This window comes from Cataglyphis hispanica, chromosome 13 (genome assembly GCF_021464435.1).
Source record: "Cataglyphis hispanica isolate Lineage 1 chromosome 13, ULB_Chis1_1.0, whole genome shotgun sequence".
Taxonomy (NCBI): domain Eukaryota; kingdom Metazoa; phylum Arthropoda; class Insecta; order Hymenoptera; family Formicidae; genus Cataglyphis; species Cataglyphis hispanica.
Genome location: NC_065966.1, coordinates 3,932,931 through 3,951,678, shown reverse-complemented (window position 1 = coordinate 3,951,678; position 18,748 = coordinate 3,932,931). Strand labels below are relative to the sequence as shown.

The 18,748-nt window shown below is 33.9% G+C and overlaps 3 protein-coding genes and 1 long non-coding RNA gene across 26 annotated transcripts; 2 read left to right on the top strand and 2 right to left on the bottom strand.

Annotated features, from left to right (window-relative positions):
• Nucleotides 1–70: 70 nt before the first annotated feature.
• On the bottom strand, nt 71–4,092 carry LOC126854051 (tetraspanin-3-like). 2 transcript variants are annotated; one of them, XM_050600428.1, is made up of 5 exons: nt 3,913–4,092; nt 2,238–2,426; nt 1,958–2,122; nt 1,471–1,686; nt 71–1,401 (listed from the first exon to the last, which is right to left on the bottom strand). In XM_050600428.1, the coding sequence occupies exons 1-5, from the start codon at nt 3,973–3,975 to the stop codon at nt 1,234–1,236; spliced, it is 801 nt and encodes a 266-aa protein (XP_050456385.1). In that variant the 5' UTR covers nt 3,976–4,092; the 3' UTR covers nt 71–1,233. The 2 variants fall into 2 exon arrangements, with proteins under 2 accessions (XP_050456385.1, XP_050456386.1); XM_050600429.1 differs by lacking the exon at nt 3,913–4,092 and adding an exon at nt 3,589–3,681.
• Nucleotides 1,364–2,108, top strand: LOC126854054 (uncharacterized). The gene is made up of 3 exons (XR_007688059.1): nt 1,364–1,492; nt 1,606–1,682; nt 1,980–2,108. It is a non-coding gene; the product is annotated as an uncharacterized LOC126854054 (long non-coding RNA).
• LOC126854045 (COP9 signalosome complex subunit 5) lies at nt 3,729–7,127 on the top strand. Of its 7 annotated transcripts, none has more exons than XM_050600412.1 (5): nt 3,729–3,855; nt 5,486–5,651; nt 5,727–5,961; nt 6,043–6,237; nt 6,393–7,127. In XM_050600412.1, exons 1-5 carry the CDS (start codon nt 3,801–3,803, stop codon nt 6,849–6,851), a joined length of 1,110 nt encoding a protein of 369 aa, XP_050456369.1. In that variant the 5' UTR covers nt 3,729–3,800; the 3' UTR covers nt 6,852–7,127. The 7 variants fall into 7 exon arrangements, with proteins under 7 accessions (XP_050456369.1, XP_050456368.1, XP_050456374.1 ...); XM_050600411.1 differs by lacking the exon at nt 3,729–3,855 and adding an exon at nt 4,710–4,887; XM_050600417.1 differs by lacking the exon at nt 3,729–3,855 and adding an exon at nt 4,885–4,903.
• Nucleotides 7,128–8,906: 1,779 nt separating this feature from the next.
• LOC126854041 (AP-1 complex subunit gamma-1) lies at nt 8,907–18,632 on the bottom strand. Of its 16 annotated transcripts, none has more exons than XM_050600395.1 (16): nt 17,049–17,657; nt 15,546–15,660; nt 15,226–15,287; nt 14,729–14,921; nt 14,504–14,650; nt 14,095–14,410; nt 13,314–13,331; nt 12,187–12,597; nt 11,849–12,079; nt 11,551–11,772; nt 11,253–11,380; nt 10,916–11,165; nt 10,343–10,619; nt 10,103–10,263; nt 9,933–10,025; nt 8,907–9,850 (listed from the first exon to the last, which is right to left on the bottom strand). In XM_050600395.1, the coding sequence occupies exons 2-16, from the start codon at nt 15,563–15,565 to the stop codon at nt 9,749–9,751; spliced, it is 2,631 nt and encodes an 876-aa protein (XP_050456352.1). In that variant the 5' UTR covers nt 15,566–15,660; nt 17,049–17,657; the 3' UTR covers nt 8,907–9,748. The 16 variants fall into 16 exon arrangements, with proteins under 16 accessions (XP_050456352.1, XP_050456353.1, XP_050456348.1 ...); XM_050600396.1 differs by having other exon boundaries at nt 14,729–14,912; XM_050600391.1 differs by lacking the exons at nt 15,546–15,660; nt 17,049–17,657 and adding an exon at nt 18,326–18,632.
• Between the last annotated feature and the right edge of the window lie 116 nt (nt 18,633–18,748).

The window sequence follows — 18,748 nt, the reverse complement described above, 5'->3', positions numbered from 1 at the left end:
ATATAAATCATAACTTTAGTTGTAAGGATAAGGAAAGATAATGGGTATAAAGTCATTTAATATCAACATCTTACTCAAACACATTTTTCTTAAGAAAGATTATACATTCACGCGTTCTTAGTATAAAATAATTTCTATTTTCAGATATCATACATGTTACATTCTCTACAAAAATAAAACAAATTTGCATTTAGTATTGAGAACTTGATGCAAGGAATTCGAAAAGGAATGAACAAAAAACATAAATAAAAAAGTATAAGATATATAAATAAAAATAAAAGAAAAAGCTGCATTTGCTAGTTTTCCGATTATTCCGACTTATCTCTTCTGATTGCATTTCGTTAGTTTATCTAAAGTCAAGTGTTTTCACAATCAGATATTGTAAGATATACGAGAATGATGCATATATACCGGGTGTCTATGTTACTCTATTTTTATTCGTGTCGTTGATTGTATAAAGCATTGCACTGTGTACTTTGATTGCCTATGTAATGACTTTTGCATTAAAAGATATCTTAAGTACAAAAACTAATCTAAAAAACGCAGACTTTGATATTATGCTCATTATATATATAAGTTAGGATAATGGGATGTTATATTTCTTGAACAAAAGCATAATATTCGCAGTGGATTGATATTGCTAAATAAAATAAAAAATTAAAAAAATATAAAACCAAATTTTAAAAAGTCGATATGTTGATCTACCATTAAAATATAACAGCAATAATGATAGTAAACAATAACTTGCTATTTTTCAATTGCGAATATTTCAGTGTTCTAAACCATAATAAATTGGCGAGATATTTATTCAAGAAATTGAAAAAAGGCAGTAAGAATAAGATGAAAAGGGTTAGCACCATTCGAAATTCTTCCTTCATACAGAGAGTCCAAGAGAGAAAAATATTTTAGAAATAATTCATAAATAAATTAAAAAATTTCTTTTTTTTTTGTTTGGGTTTAACAAAAATTTTAATCGAGATTTATTTATAAAAAGAAAATAAAGATTGAATGCAATGAATAACGCGACCCTCGATATTCTTCAAAAAATAAAATATTTGCTAAAATATTTCTTGACAGATCTGGAATACTCTGTATGATATCAATATCACCTGTATACCTGTACACTGTAGATAGTAGTAGTTTGTCACAATGCGAAATATCATTTCGCATATCACAGTGACGCAACATCCGTAAATGACACACACCTTCGTCCTTCACGGTTCGTGGCGTTGGCTAGGAATTGTCAGAATTGTGCAAATATTTTGATCGATTTGTTAGAAGAACGTCCTTAGTATCCGACTCTTGCAAAGACAAGCGCTTGGCTATTTCCGATGCTTTTCTTCTATCCATCTTATCTTTGTAGATCCTGGCGTAGCAAGTCGTACACGCTATGAAAGAAACCTAGAATGGACACATCAATTGCATGATATATCGATTCGTAAAGGGAATTCCGAGAACGAGATTACGCACTTGTAACAGCACTGAACACAACGTAAGCAGAAAAACGTGAAGAAGGATCGATCTTGTCCGATTTAACACCACGTGTTGACATCCCCGCTTGTAAATAGTAGTGCAAACGCCTTCAGTGCCGTTGTCGTTTTCCAGGCTCGTCGTATTGCAACAAGACCAAGGAATCGCATCTGTACCACGATAATCGGAAGGTCCGTCTATTCCGCAACAATGTAACTGAAATTAAATTTAATTAAATTTATTACATCTTATTTTAATTTCTCTCATCTCGTTTTATTTCGTTAAAATTGTTTTATTACATTATGTTTATCAAATATGTCTGTAAAAACAAATCTTTATAAAAAAAAAAAATGCAATTTCGGATCACGAAATATTACAAATCTGTGTGCGTGTTTATTAAATATCGTACTCGTAATAAAAAAATATTTAAATATGTGAACATTTATAATTATTATTATTTAAATATGTGAAAAAATGCAATTTTTACTGTGGATTGCATATGATCCCAGGTTGATTTCTCATCCGTGATTGCGAGGGCAAAGATCTCGTCGTGTTGCGCGGACGGTAAGGTCTCTACTTGTTCGTGTCGTACCAAGGCCCAAATTCCGACACTGGTTTCAATCAGAGCGATAATCGACAATGCTATGGCAAACTGAATACATGAAAAAAAAATTAATATATTCATATTTTTTCACCTAGAATTTAATTTCTAATTTTTTTTTCTTTTTTAGTGAACATCAAAGAAAGAAAGAGAGAAATCAGTTTACAATGATGACTTGGCCTCTGTTGGAAAAATTGAGGAATTGCCAGACGAACCAACCGATGCCGCAAGTGATAACACCCATGGCCAGCAAGGTGGCGGATGAGCCACACACGTTATCAGGTGTGAGTGGCGCATATTCATGCAGCTGATAGATGAAGTAACCGGCGAATACGCTCACGATCGCGCCGGAAATCTGTGAAAAAAAATTAAAGACTCGTTGTAAATAATAATAATTCTTGATATTCATATTTTATACAGTATCTTTTATTAAAATATATATAATAATGACTCGTAAAAAATATTTCTCGAAATAATACGTTTTAATCAATATTTGTCAATCATGCCACATGCGTGTATAAAAATATAGTCTTCAAGATAAAAAACGATCTTTCGAAATGCTCACGTCGTTCTCTTCCGCGAAATAGTAAAGTAACTCACGTCGATGATGTAAGCTGTTATAATAGGAGTTACTGATAAAGAGAAAAGACAAAGTCTTATCTAGAGAGGCGGGGTATATATAGTTTGATTAAAGTAAACTGTGTCACATATGTCGCGACACTATATCTACGTTAATATTACGACGATTGCTATCTTGAAAAATAGGTACATTGTTGATAGATACCGATTAACTGAACTAGAGATTTATCAAATAAATTTTAATGTTGAGAAACGTGTATTTCAAATGAATGCATAAGAAATATTTAAGTAATGCAAATTAAAATTTATAAAAAAAAAAATCGATTATATTATTATTATTATCGTGAAAATTATCGCTTTGTTTCGGCAATATTTTTACAATCACGATGGAATATAGTGTTAATTAAGATAGTTCTGCAATTGTTACAGTGTCTCCTTCAACTCTTATTGACTTTTATTAATCAGTACATATGTAGAATTAAAAGTCCATTTTTAATTGAGAAATATCAAATGATGAAAGAATCATTTTAAAAGCCAAAATTAACTTGATATTATTTGAAAGCCCCGAGTATTTTACAAATTATAATTTCGGATCGATAAAGATAAAAAAATTTACAATATCTTTCTTTTTTAATAATAATGTAATTATATATTCATTAATTTTATATACTGTACATATGTGTGTAAGTTCTGTATTTCGAAAATGATAATTATAGTTTGAGGTTTAAATAAAAAATTGAGATTTAATTCAACAAGATATCTACATAAAATTCTTTTCGTATTCTTTCTTTAACGAAGAACAAAGAATTTGCACTGTTTTAAAAATAAACAACTGGCTTATATAACAATTCCCATCAGAACGCTTAATAATTTAAATCCTCTCTTTTCACATTCGTCCCAATAATACATATATTTACTCGGTTACTCCCCAAACATACACTCATACACGCATGCATGCACAATGCACTGATACCACCACCAAATTATGAATTGGCGCCGAGCACAAAAGCCACCAATTACGCACGATCTCGGAACAGCTGCAGCTGCGCGATCGATCATAATAATAGAAAATCCGATACTAAATCCCGATCAGCTGATCGACATAACACGGTGGACAGCGACAACTGCACGACGGGAACTGTTTCGTCCGATGACCCGATCGGGATCCGATCTTCTTCACACACGATCGTCACTCGTGAGAAATCGTGAGAAGACAAAAATAACTAACAACGCTAAACAATGACGGATTCGATGAGACTTACGCCGAGAAGAATTGCACCGGCGATTAGGCAGTAGCGGAAGCAGACGAACGCCCGTTCGCCCATCGTATTTATAAATAGTGCAACGCGACAGGGCTGCTATTCACACGCGAGCGTCCAACGTTGTTGCGTGTCCGTCGTCGCCACGGTGATCGGACGTTAAGTGACCCTCGTTGGCACGCGGCAACGTGCGTGCAACGCGCGCTAAAAAGCGACGCGCGTTAACCAATCAACCGGCCGCTTTTCCGGAAGCAGATGTACCCACTATTTCCGGAAAAGCGGGAAAGTTGATTAGTTGCATTGCATCTTGTATAAAAAAAAGTGCCGATGAATTTATATCATTATTTATTAATTCTTCCTTAAATAGACTTTTATTAAGAGAAATCATATTCTGAACTCTCTCTCGAAATTATATTACATATTGCTTTTTCACACTTTTTTATATTATTTTGTTATGCTATTTTGTGTATACAATTATTATTATTTCTATCTATCTAGAGAGACTTCTATCTATCTGTCTAGAGAGAGAAAGAGATGAGTTATTTCTCTCTTAATAAGTAAATAATTACTTTTGATTCATTTCTTTACCTTAGTTACTTATCTTTTTATTGTGGCAAGTGAAGTTTTTTTATCAGGGTGGCTCTTTTTATTTAGGAATTAAAATAATTTTAACAATATATTAAATATTATGGGCATGCAATATGTAAACAAAATGATATTAGATATGAATATAGAAATACTAAAAAGATAGATTAATCATGCTATTCAAGTACAATTTAACTTTTGACTTTTGATTGCAGATATTAATGACCTTACTTGTATCTTATTATCAAGATTTTGTTCATGATCACAGATGTAAAAATAAAATAAAATCAGCTGTGCCGCAAAAGAATGTTGTCACAAAAGGAGTATCGATATTTATATATCGCAACATCGATATATCGATAACATCGGTCTATCGATACTATTATACCACAAGTATTTATATATACATGTGTGTGTTCCTAACCGTAAATATAGTAAACTGACATAAACCAGCGAACAATAATAATATTAATAATTGTTATTATTTTAGCATGCTAAGTTGATCAGTGTATTGTAATTAGCACATTTGTTTTAAAAAGTACAATTAATCGACATCCAGTTAGTATATATATATATATATATATATATATTATTTGTAATAATTATATTGACAACTAATGACAACTCAGTATTCTTCGATGTCTTTAATTTTATTCAATGTGTTAAAAAATTTAGAGACGTAAATGTGCTGAAAAAATATTTTGTAGAACTGAAAATAGTTTCAACAAAAAAAAAAAACATATTTGTTTGAAGATGTGTTTATTACAATACGTTTCTAATAAATTAATATATTATGATATCTAACGATCTTTTTCTTTTATTTACATCTTTAAGGTCACTTTTCTGTTGTATTTAACATATAATAAAATATATTATTTATCGCGTTAAGCATACAGTTCTGATATAATAAAATGAATCTTCTGAAAATTTACTATGCATTAGCATTAATAATCTGTATTATTATAATTATCAATGGCATTATCATTGGCAGATATATTTGGCAATATGGCTGGACCTTCTTCTGAACAGAGTGGCATTGCTCAGAAGACGTGGGAATTATCGAATAATGTTGAGACTATCAGCACCATGGATGAGATTTACAGATACGACAGAAAAGAACAACATGATATATTAACTGCCAAACCGTGGGAGAAAGAGTAAGAATATTAGTGACTTGAATGCAAAAAAATTGAAAGCATTGACTATTCTCTACTTTTCCTTCTTGTTTATAGTCCCCATTTCTTCAAAGACATAAAAATATCTGCATTAGCTTTATTAAAAATGGTTATGCATGCACGATCTGGTGGAACATTGGAAGTAATGGGCCTTTTACTTGGTAAAGTAGCAGCCAACACCATGATTGTAATGGACTCTTTTGCATTGCCAGTCGAGGGTACAGAAACTAGAGTGAACGCTCAAGCTCAAGCTTACGAATATATGACAGCTTATATAGAAGCAGCTAAACAAGTATGTATGACTATTTTTGTAATGAAAAAATACTTTTAAAAAATTTAAAAATGAATCTAGTCTGTATAATTTATCATTCAGGTTGGTAGACAAGAAAATGCGATTGGTTGGTATCATAGTCATCCTGGATATGGATGCTGGTTATCCGGTATCGATGTATCCACCCAGATGCTCAATCAAAATTTTCAAGAGCCGTTTGTCGCTATTGTCATTGATCCCGTGAGAACTATTTCCGCCGGCAAGGTTTGCCTGGGCGCATTCAGAACTTATCCAAAGGTACATATAAAGCTTTAATGTTTCAAAATTAGAATCCATCCTTCTAAAAGAAAAAAAAGATGCTCTATCTCTATCACGTTTCTAGAATTATTTGAGTTCATGTATGCTTTGCAGCGAGAAAACATTATAAATTATTTTCGTATGTATTTGTGCAGGGATATAAACCCGCAAACGAGGAGCCGTCAGAATATCAGACAATACCGCTGAATAAAATCGAGGACTTTGGTGTTCATTGCAAGCAATACTATTCTTTGGAAGTCTCCTATTTCAAGTCCTCACTAGATAGACGTCTACTCGATTCATTATGGAATAAGTATTGGGTGAACACTCTGAGCTCTTCCAGCTTATTGACAAACGCGGATTATACCACTGGACAGATATTCGACTTGTCGGATAAATTGGAACAGTCGGAGTCGGCTTTGGGTAGAGGATTCGTCCTCGGTGGCACGGATCCACACGATCGTAGCACAGTGGAAAAACTCATAAAAGCGACCAGAGACAGTTGTAAAACTACTATCGAAGTTATTCATGGTTTAATGGCACAAATAATTAAAGATCGATTATTTAATCAAGTTGGCAGTAATGCAACTTGTGATCCTCAGCAGAAGCAATAAGGTGTATTCTATGTGATAATCTGCTAGAGGATATGTATTTGTAATAAAGATATGTACCCTCTTTTATAATCGAAATTTTTTGAAAATTACTTCGCAAGATATTCGATTAAGATTTTTTGGCTCCTAGAATCATCTCTTTTTGAGAAATTGATAAAACTAAGATATAATGATAATGTTAGCATCAAATATTTTCCTTTACGAAAATATGCTTCAAGTGCATGAATGTCTTGTCAATAACATAATGGAATAAAAATACATTTTATTTTCACACCTTGATTCGCTAGAAAGTATATATACAGCATTTTTATCATTAATCAATATCCTCGTGTATGTATATATATTATATATATGTAATATAAATATATATGTTATATATATTTATATATTATATATATATAAAAGTAATATATAATATATTCAGAACAAGTAGGCAGAGCAAAACCCCCACTGAAGGGCTGACGCACTGTGTCACAGACTTTAAGGACAAGGCCACTCAGAAACGCACACCCACCTGTTCTATCTTATATACTCTTATATCTTCCACGCACTCGCATCTCTCATAACATATAAGGGACGGAGCTAAATGCATATAGTTATGTCAATCAATCAATCGTAAACCTAATCGAGAAGTTATACAAAAGATATCCCAGTTGAAAAATCAAAAGATATACGCGATCGGAAAGAAAAATGCCAGAACGATATTCTTAATAAGAGATGAACTTTGTGATATATACATACACATCTACACTTATATAATATTACGCACTATAATGTTTTGTCATCTCAGAGCGAATTAAATAATTAAGTACAACAGCATGTTTTAACCTATTTCGTAGGAAAGTCTAGAGAAAATAGATATCTGGAAATCTGGCCTGCCAACTCTATTGCTCCCGACGTACTATATATTCTTCTGTCTAAATTGTATATATCTATTACAGAGAACTCGCATACATATTTGTCGCACATCATACGCGTGAAAATTCAACAAAGTAAGTATAAAATCGTACGAACATTATATTAAATGAGCGAGTTTTTTATCCGTACACTTCTTTTTTTCTCTCTTCGACACATATATTATATGTATGTACAAGCGATATCTATGGCTGTAAATAATTCCAGTCGAGTAAAATTAGTATTCGCAAAATTAAAAAATAATAAAAACCAATAGAAATACATACATCGATCGTTATACTTGACTGTTAATTTTGTTATTTCATACTGCAAAAAATATTTAAAAAACAAACTATTGTCAAAATATATATGTATGTATAATTCTTTAACTTCACATTCTAACTTTCTTAAAAACAACATACAACTATACGATAATTAGACTACAGTTTACGGACGTGAACAAAATCAATCTCGAAGCATCAGCTTTTATTTTGTATTTTGTAATAATTTTTAAGCCATGATATACTCTCCAAAACTTTATAATTCCTCTCGCGTTTATACCATAATTTTCATTAGAATTAATTTAATAGAATTATATAAAATGCAACGAAACACTGATAGAGATACTTCGTGAGAATTAATATTATTCAAACACGATAAAGAGGATTAATTGGGCGATAATGAATTTCCGATCTTCCATGATTGGATGCAACGTTTAACATACATACGCGAGACACATAATGACAATCAGAATTCAGCCCTCCAATGTTACTCTGTATTCTGAATATGAATTTGAAATTGTAATCGCGTTACACACTCGTGCACTGTGGGCGTCATATGTATGTATGGTTCAATAGTATGTGTGTACATGTATATGTGTGTATGCACCATTTTTCCCGGTCCTCCAAATGATATTTCTCGAAGACGAAAACATGGATATTATCGTATTTGTTATTGAGTTAACAGCTCTATTGTGTACACATATTATAAAGAATCCCGTTTCGTGCTTTTTTTTCTTATTTTCCCATCACGTAAAAGAATTTCTATGTTTCTTTATATGTCACCGCAATTATATTTACAAAACGATTGCGCGAGTCTCATTCGCAATGTCTTACTTATAAATGTAGCAGTAGAAAAGATTGATTTGTTACAGTGAAAGTTACGTTTTTCCTTGTTTTTGTTTTTTGTTTTTTGGGGGCAACGACAGCACTTTCGGTGACGGAACTTCCTCTGAACCTATCTACTTATCTATCTTTTCCTCCCTCCCTTCTTCTCCCTTTCACGTTTCGCTTCCTGGTGATGCATCTGACGTGTGTATCTATTGTGTTTTTTACTTTTCCTATATTTCCGTTTTCTAATTCATTTAATCTATGTAAGAAATTACGTGCTAAATTAGTAGCCGTAAAACAGCGGGAATGCAAACAACCGGAGCACAATATTTTCCTCAACTCTCTCCGCATCTGTTTCAGTTAGAAAAAATATTTACATCTTTTGTTTTGTTTTTTTCACACACTTTTACAGCATGTTGCGAGAGCAAAGTACGTTCGCTCGTTATAATGAAGCGGAAACGATAATGATATACATAACGTAATTTTGAAAGACTTTAAATGTTAGCATCACATTATTCGCGACTGGAAATTTCTGGAACTCGCCCGAGCACAAATTCATGACTATTTTAATATATATGCGGCAAGAGAATTAATACTTTTCGAAAAATTTTTCGTTGCGAATGAACACATCGTACAATCGCATACGAAATTAAAAAATATGTTTTCAAATCCAAAGTTTAGATCATGTTTTATCCATGCCACATAAGGAAGAATTTAGTTGTTGAATTGTGTTGTTATGTATTAGATATATTCATTTGCCAACTCGTATGTTTTCGCTGTTTCTAACGGAGATGAAACTTGTGTTCCTTTTTTCTTTTTCTTCCCAGTCCGTCTTCAAGAATCGATTAATTATTTTTAGGCAGGCATATGTACAAATGTTGTTTGTATTATATCTTGTCACTGTGATGTCGAGGCGGGAAAGTTATTAACTTCTGTCTGTTCCAAAACTGGTCCAGCTGGACCTGTATATGATATACGCAGTCTCATCCTTAGTACTGCCTAAAGAATACAAAAAAAATAATCGATTAGAATTGAAAATTCAAAAGAATTTTTTTAGTATTGGCAATAAGTATTAACTGACCCTATTCATATTTGTGATTCTCAACACTTGAGTTACTTGACCATATGGTGGAATGGCAGTACCCGATGGCGATAGCATTTGTAGTTGGAATGTCTGAAAGTGGAAAATGTTAAACAAATATATTAAACTTTTTTATAGATGATATATGTAAATTCATATAGATGTCTAACCCTAGGAACTGCTGCTTGAAACAGAAAATCAGTTAAAACAGTGCTTCCAGAATTCTGAGCCGACATGTTTATAACTAACAGATCGGGGATATCTGGCAGTCTTTCTAATTTGAACGTTATCTTGAGCCCCGATTTGTCCAAAACAACCATACTAGGTAGTTCTGCAATAAGAATCATGATTATAACAAATTTACAATGCAAAATAAACTCACAATATTCTTTTAGAATTCCATGACAAACCATTTTGAACTGAGGAAGTACTGAGCAATCCATCCACTAAGAAGTTACTGGTATTAGTGGGATTAAACATCGGTGCGGATGATGTCTGCGGTTGTAATGGTAACGTAGGAGTGACGGTAGACGTAGGCGTATTCAAATCCAAACTTCCGAGTAAATCCAGCAGATCGTTATTATGCGCTGCCGCAGTCGAACTAGGTAAAGCATTTTTATTTGTGATCGTTGCCGCCGGCATCGTCACTCCCACATCCGTAGTTCCAAGTAGATCTAGAAGTGCACTCTGCAAAATTGCAAAAAAAGAAAGGAAATGTCGGCGATATATTTCAATATACATTCTCGATACATTTTTCATTATTTAAAACTTTCTACCGAATGCATTTATTTTAATATTTTAATATTTCATTAATATAGTTAGAAATTTTGTATATTATATACTATTTTTTTGGTTTTTTTCACATGTATATCGAAAACAAGAAAGAGAATATAATTGAGAATATTGAGAATATTAGATATTAAATATAAATAATTTTGTGTATGTGCATGTGTAAGAAATATATTAATATTAATAATGCTTACTGAATCGGATGTAGTCGTGGTTGATTCTAAAAGCGTGGAGGATTTCTCGTCTTCTGGTTCTGGTTCACCGTTTACCATGCCAATGATGCCATTAGCCTGTGGTCGAGCAGTCTCCATGGGCGGCATCCTCTCGAGCAACGCCGGCCGCAGATGATCGTACTTTCGGAATAACTGCGAGAACTCGATACCTCTCTGTTGTAATTCGATATGCAAATTGCTGCCAAACGTATCTATGATCTGACAAATTTTCCTGTAATAACAAAATATTATGATTATATGTTTTTAAAGTAGATCTTTTATATAGATAATCGCGCACGCAAATTCGTGTGATACTCACTCGTGACCTTTCTGAAATCTCGTACTTAATTTGGTAAGAGACAATAAGGTATATTGTTTCGTAACCACAGTGTTCTGAGGATTCCAGAGTAATCTCTGGTATACATCGATAATTTCATCCTCTGTCAACTAATAATAAAAAATTTTAAAAATTATTACGAGAGATCGCATAATCATACATATAACAAAATTTTTAAGTAAGATGTGATCAATGGCAAAAAGTAATAGTTTAAACATTCCATCAACAATATTAAGTATTGTTATGTGTAGAATACCATCATTGTTATAATCGAACTTACATTGATTGGAGTTTCGACATCCTCCGATGGCGGACTATACAACAATAGATCACCATACTCGCCGATACACCATGTGGCAACTTGTGCCAAAGGCTGCTTGTCTGACGTATCTTTTTCTAACGCATGCCATAACGCGCTAACAGCGTAATTCTGTTGAGACTGTGTTTCGGATATTAATTGTATCGTGCACGCCACCACATCGTCACGTACATAATTACCAGCCTAGAAGATTAGAAAAAGATTCAATAACTATGATTATTTCGCGCGTTTGAATTCTATTTTACGATATAATACATACAGCGACAAGCACTTTAAATAGAGTTTCTAGATGCCAACGTTTGTTCGGAGCGAATCTTTCCGCGGACATTACGATATTGCTGCTGCATTGAGCTTTGAATTCCGGATCGGCCCGTTCCAAAAACAAGAGCAATTCCTTCATCATGTTTCTGATATTATTAGAATTTACGAGCGCGAAACTTAATTCCATTGCACGTCTTCTAATTGACACGTCCGGATCCTTTAGACATTCCTGTAATGAACGTCAAAGATATTAATTACAATAAATCATTTTATTTTCATCGCAAAAAAAAAACGATTATATGTAATTTACGATTTACGATTATATAAATATTTTACCAGAATTGTCGATCGATGCCTCTGCACGGCGCTCGTGTCCACGTAAACTGTCTTCAGCAACGTGTTCAAGGCTACGTATCTGATATTCTTGTCGTTATTCAGTAAAAATCTGCCCAGTATATTGACTGCTAAAACTCGGAGTCCGCTCTCCGACTTGATATCCATGATGGACAGAACTGTCTCATATAATATAGTGTTACCAACATTCTTGCTGGTTTCCGTATTGGTGGCGACTTGAGCAAGGATATCGTTCATGGCTTCAGACGCGTCGACGTCATTGCGTCCCAGAATACGAAGAAGACGCAGTATTTTTACTTGCAGGAAGGGATCCGACACTCCGGATACATCATGCTCAGGCGAATATCCGGCTAGGATCAAATTCTTCAGGATTCTTACCAAATTTGGCACAATCTGCAATAAGACCTCTATTTAATTCCAAAGACATTACAAATTTTTACTTAATGCAATTATTTACATCAAATATCAAACATAAGAAATAATAGAACAAACCATTATGGAATAATGGTTACATACAATACACTGTCATGTAACATATATCAAAATAAAATAATGTAAGCACAATCGACTTAAATAATATTCAAAAGATTTGATTTTAAAACTGTATTTAAGAATGATTGCTTGGATGCAAATGATATATATATATATATATATATATATATATATATATATATATATATTCATTAAATATTCATATTATATTGCTACAAGTTGTTTAATTAAATATACAATAAAAGAAATAAAGAGTTCGACTTATAAATAAGCTAAGATAAACATGCAACTAATACCATCACCTAACAAAATATCATCATGCCAATTATAGATATTAGAATTATGACTATAATATCTTTGAATATATAACTACTTTTTCAAATAAAAAATTCATATAGAGTAGAATGTACATATATAGTATATGTAAGTGTAGTTTAATATATATTTAATAATTAAAAAAAATAATACAGCAAAAAAAGCAGAAACAAAATATTGATTTTATGATTTTTGGTAATTCACATTTACAACATTTACTTTATATAAAATAAAAGAAAAGAATGAAGTCTGAACAATAAGCATACATGCAAAAATACAGAGAACTTTTATATGCATATTACCTCACGGTGGCCGCATTCCTAAGAAAGACAAAATCAATGCTTATATTATGTATACTCAAATAATAATTTAAAAGAATCAAATTTTGCGTTAACTTTCATAAGAAATTCTCTATACAATTGTCCTATAATAAGATGACTTCCCCAAAAAAAAAAAGAATAGAAGAACTCGCGCAGATCTTTGTGCAAATATAAATAAAGTTGCTATATAATCTATTCAGAGCATAAGGAGCATGTATCACAAATACAAAATAAAGGAGAATATGTTCAAAGTTTTGATGTTATATTAACATAACATGATAACGATTTCTTTTTCCTCCTACTGCATATAAATTCGCCAAGAGAATATAATTTATGATATATTAATATCTATAACTCTCTCTTTTTCTCTCTAGCGTCAATAAAATCTTCTTCTGAACAACTATTTCGCAACTATCTATGCTAAAAGTTAAGACTACATTCTTTTCCATCATTATCACGCGAAGAGACTATAATTATCTAACAAACGATATTCCACTTCCTAAATTATCTAATAAATAATTCCACTACTAATACGCACTCTAGATACTCTTTCAGCAGGTTCTCTACTGTTATCTATCTTTGATATCGGCCACACTAGATAGATCAAACTATATAGTCATGATAATTGATCAATTAAATGATGCAATAAAACTGTGACTCGACGAGCGAGATCATATTTACGATATCAAATTGCATGAATCTACAAAAACCTGTTCTAAGACTAATAAATGTGCGTCGAAAGCAAGTATTTTTTTGAATATACCTTTTTAAAATGATTCAGCGTGTCGATGCTGTTTTCGCACATCTCCGTAATAAGAGTGACACCTGTGATAAGCACTCCGTGATTCTTCTCAGTGATCAAGCTACGAGTTGCCGGCAGGAACATCTCCATCAGCTCCGGCACACGTCTAATGATCCGAAAGGCGCAAAGCGCCGCTTTCTTCCGGATGTACGCGTTCGGCGATTTCATCAGTCTTTCAACCTCGGATGCCAGATCTCTTGCCATTTCTGGCGACGCGATTGCACCGAGGGTGCACAATGCTAGACCGATAACGAACTGCGTTGAACTGTTCAAGTCACTGTCAACAGACAAGAAAAACAAAATTTAACTTTCTTTCAAAAATATATATTAAAAAATGTTAATGACCGATAAAAATCCGAAACAATATTACTTTTTTAAACAATTTGTGATCAAGAGATGCACGTCTTGCCGCTCGTCCAGCAACAGCATAGCGCCGAGATAACCGATTCGTTTATCTGTGAATCTCGGAGAAGCGATGAGCTTTAAACATTCCAATTGACCGAAATGCGCCGGGTATCTAAAATGGGTATTTAAAAAATAATATTTTTGTGATAATATCACAGTTGGCGATATTGGCCATTATCTTGGTACAAACCCTAGCATATGTATATACAGCAACTTGGCGATGTTACGACATCTCCAGACACTGTCCTCTTCTCTAAACGTTGAACGTATGTATGCGCACTCCTTGTTCACGACTGTTCTCTCTTCCGCTGCCGTTCGTGCGGCTCGAATTTGTCTAATCAGATCCCTCAACCGTGTCGGAGCAGGCATTCTAACTGTTGAGACTTTTAAAGCGTGAAAAAGTCATCAGTACAAATTATCACTATCTTTGGCAACCGCTGATTCCGCTTGCAAATAACTTTGTAAATCAAGTAAAATAAAAATGCAACAATGAACAATTCCTGAGAATCTTACTGTTTAAATATATTATATAAAAACTCACAACTTTTAAAACGGTTTAATCTGAGTAACTTTTAAAATATGAAAGAATACAGAGAAGATGCAAGTATAACAAACAGACAGAATCAGATGTTCCAATGATTAGTCATTACAGTCATTGTAAGTCAATTATATTAACAATACACCTACCTCTCTCCACAGCCTCATTGAAAGCTTGCTTTATGGAGGCCATGTTAAAGGCTGGGTTAAACCTGAAAAAATACACACCCATGCTGTTTTATTAACATCAATATTCCTACTTGTTAGATCTACTAATCGTGCAATGACACTTGTTTATTTAACAACTTAATTTTATTGCAGTTGCTCTGATGTTTCATATTCTTGCAAAATATAAAATATAATAATGTAACAGAATAAAAATACTATAGTTCATTTTCTCTCACTATCATTTCTATCACAATACAAGATTAATCTAAATACATATGTGAGATTGTATAATTATGCATTACCCATGTTCTGAGGCATTCATTGTTTCTCAACTTGAGTTTTGAATCTATGCCACAAGCTTCACAAAAAAAAAAAACCAAGTGCAGACGAGTACAAAACACGAACTCTGCTATCCTCCTAGTGGACACAGGACAATGACAATATTATAAAGTATGTTAATATATCAATTATCATATATTAATATATCAATAGATTACATTAATGAAGACTCTTATCAAAACAATTAAAAGTATCCAGAGAAAAATAATTCAGTCTTCTGTGCCAATAATACAACAAAATTATAGCTTAGATTTTATATATATAAATTTTTCATAAATGTGTACATCTAATGCTCTGTCCTAGTCCACAAAGTGACTTTGCAGTTTTCAATTGTTGCACATTTTACTTATAGAATAATGTTATATGTATAGCAATATTATAGCCACATTTAGAAGACTTCTCTTCATTGCAAAATGATTTTTATATACACTGTCAAAATTAACATGTAAGCATATGATTATAATTGTATTTTGTTACTAATGTTTTCGCATAGAAGAGAAATATGAAAAATTGTTATATAAAATCTAACATTCTCTATTAAAAGTAATCTAAATATATATACAGTTATTGACCACTCCTGAAAATCTAGTCTCTAATCTATCGCAACTTTGAGAGAGAAAAGAGACACAAGCACCTTGAGATTACCTTAATTAGAAGCTTATATATCCAAGAGACCATTAGCTACATATAGTGACTGTACACTTGACACAGAAGACGGAATGCAAGAGAGAAAAAATTTAAAGCGTTTTCCGAAATAGGACAGTAGACATACGGATGTGTTACATATTGTCTCGCGATGTGTCTCGCGGTAGGAGCGTGAGGGACGTACCGGGATGCATCGTCGATCGCGACAGAAAAAGGGGCACAATAGCAATACCAATCAACTATGACGAATGATGTCACTGCGATTTCACGTGCCAGAATCCCGCGGCGCTCAACTCGGCCACGACAGCATATATCGTGCAAAAACACGAGGGGGGACTTGCATAAGAAGGAATCGTGACTGTAAGTCGAGGGTTAGCCTGCAGCTGTCATGCATCGTTCTCGTCGCGATCGACGCGAAACAGTCCGGATCATTTCTCGAAGAGGAGAGGCCAGCAACTTCCTGCGTGACGTGTTATCGCACGCGAGAATACATACGCGATGACAAGCCGACCCAAGTACTCGCCTGCCGCAGGATCGGCGTGGCAATGTCGCGATTAGCTCCAAGTGGTCCCGCTCTGTGTTTACATCACGGACGAGATTGTAACTTTAAGAATCGAATCTGATCCGAGGCGAAGTCGTCGCCGAATGAATCCATCGTAAGAATCGCGGAAGACGCGAGCTGCGCCCTCACACTCCTGCGATCGCGAGTACGTATGTATATATTCGGAGTACTCGGAACGCTACCGGTGTCCCACCCCTTCTACCCCGAGAGTTAGAAGATCTTTCGATTAGGGGAGCGCGACGACAACGTGGATACGTACCGTGCGGCGCCGTCGAGTCCCGTAAAGACGGAGGCTAGTCTCTAGTCAGCAGAGACCCAAGAACATAGCTTCGAAATCCCTACCTATCACGGTCGTCGACCACACGGATCACACATATACACACACATACACACACAAAACACTGCACTCTAGCGGTCCGCCCGCACAAAAGACGTGCACACCCGATGTTTCTTCCCCTTTATTGCTCTTTCTACCTTGCACTCTTTCACTCTATCGTCTCTCCCTCTCTCTTTCTCCACCCTGTCTGTCTCGTCGACGACAGGTCGCGCGGAATTTCGCGTGTCCGTGCGTGAGGACGGGAGGACTCAAAGATGGCCGATCACCTGTCGTCGACGTTGTCATTGACGTCGTCAGGGACTTTCCATGGAGAAGTGCGATGCGAGGGAAGGAGTATGTCTTTCGTCGTGAATTATAACCTCGTGTGTCTTCGCACTCGATTCGCGCGAGGATGACGACGACCTCGAAGAGGAGGAAACACGCGGGAAGCGCCGTGCGTCACGCAAACTCCACTTATGTGCATAGGAAATAACGTCGCGGATATATATGTGTGGCACCATTGCGCGCACACATAGGCGCGAAATTCGGATATCGCGAAAGCAGTGAATCCAAGGTAATCCAACAATAAGATTTACGGGAAAAAAATTACATGTCGATAATTGCGTTTTTACAACTACTATATGAATATACATCTTTCCATATAAAAATTTTAACTTGCTAGGATTATATCTATTTTCGATTTAAGAAAAGTGGAAGCAATCTTTTTTTCTCTGCTTTGTGATAAGATATCGGAATTTTATTATATTTGACATTGTAAATCGTAAAGACTTTTTTAACAAGTTTCATTGCACGATATATACATACACACTGATAATATGCTGACATTATTTTTTTTTCCAGATACATACAAAGCGTGTAAGAAATATGGGATTGGAATAATGCAAAGTTTTGTTCTTGATAAAGCATGAAAGATGCTTATATTAGAATTTATGTATCTATTTTCATATACCATACGAAAAATGAAATGTTTTCATATGAAAACTTTCAACAGCCATATTTAGTACTTCATATATGAATATATATAGCAAAAACGAGTTGACTGACTAAATTTTTCTTTCTGCCTCTTTGATGCCTCTCAAAATATTGCTCAGGATAATGTTAATCTTCAAGAAGAGAGGGATTAAAGACTAGTAGCTCGTATTATATACACTTGAAAGTAAAAAAAGCCTTCCATCTGCTACATAAATCGAATAAATCACCTTCTGTTGAGTTCCGGTGGCAAGACGCTCCAATCCTCGGTTTCGTAGTAAGGCCACATGGTGTATGATAATGTTAAACAAATAAAGAGATTCAATCCAAAGAATATAGCAATGTAGCACAAAAAATCACAATCTATATATCAAACAGCGTACAGCTGTATGTTAAATTTTGTACGCTCTTTATCACTAACATAATAGAGCAACGGGACAAGGTGCGGGCATTATCTGATCTCTTATCTCTCTGACTACCTCGATATCACGCACATTATCATTCATCTTATATCATTCTCATTCACAATACTGGAATTTAAGATCTAATAGTTTTTTCTTTAATCATCTTACAATTATATTTTAGACAATAATATTGTAAAAAATTATAAATAATTTTACACATGCAATATCTCATATGCAAACATAACATAT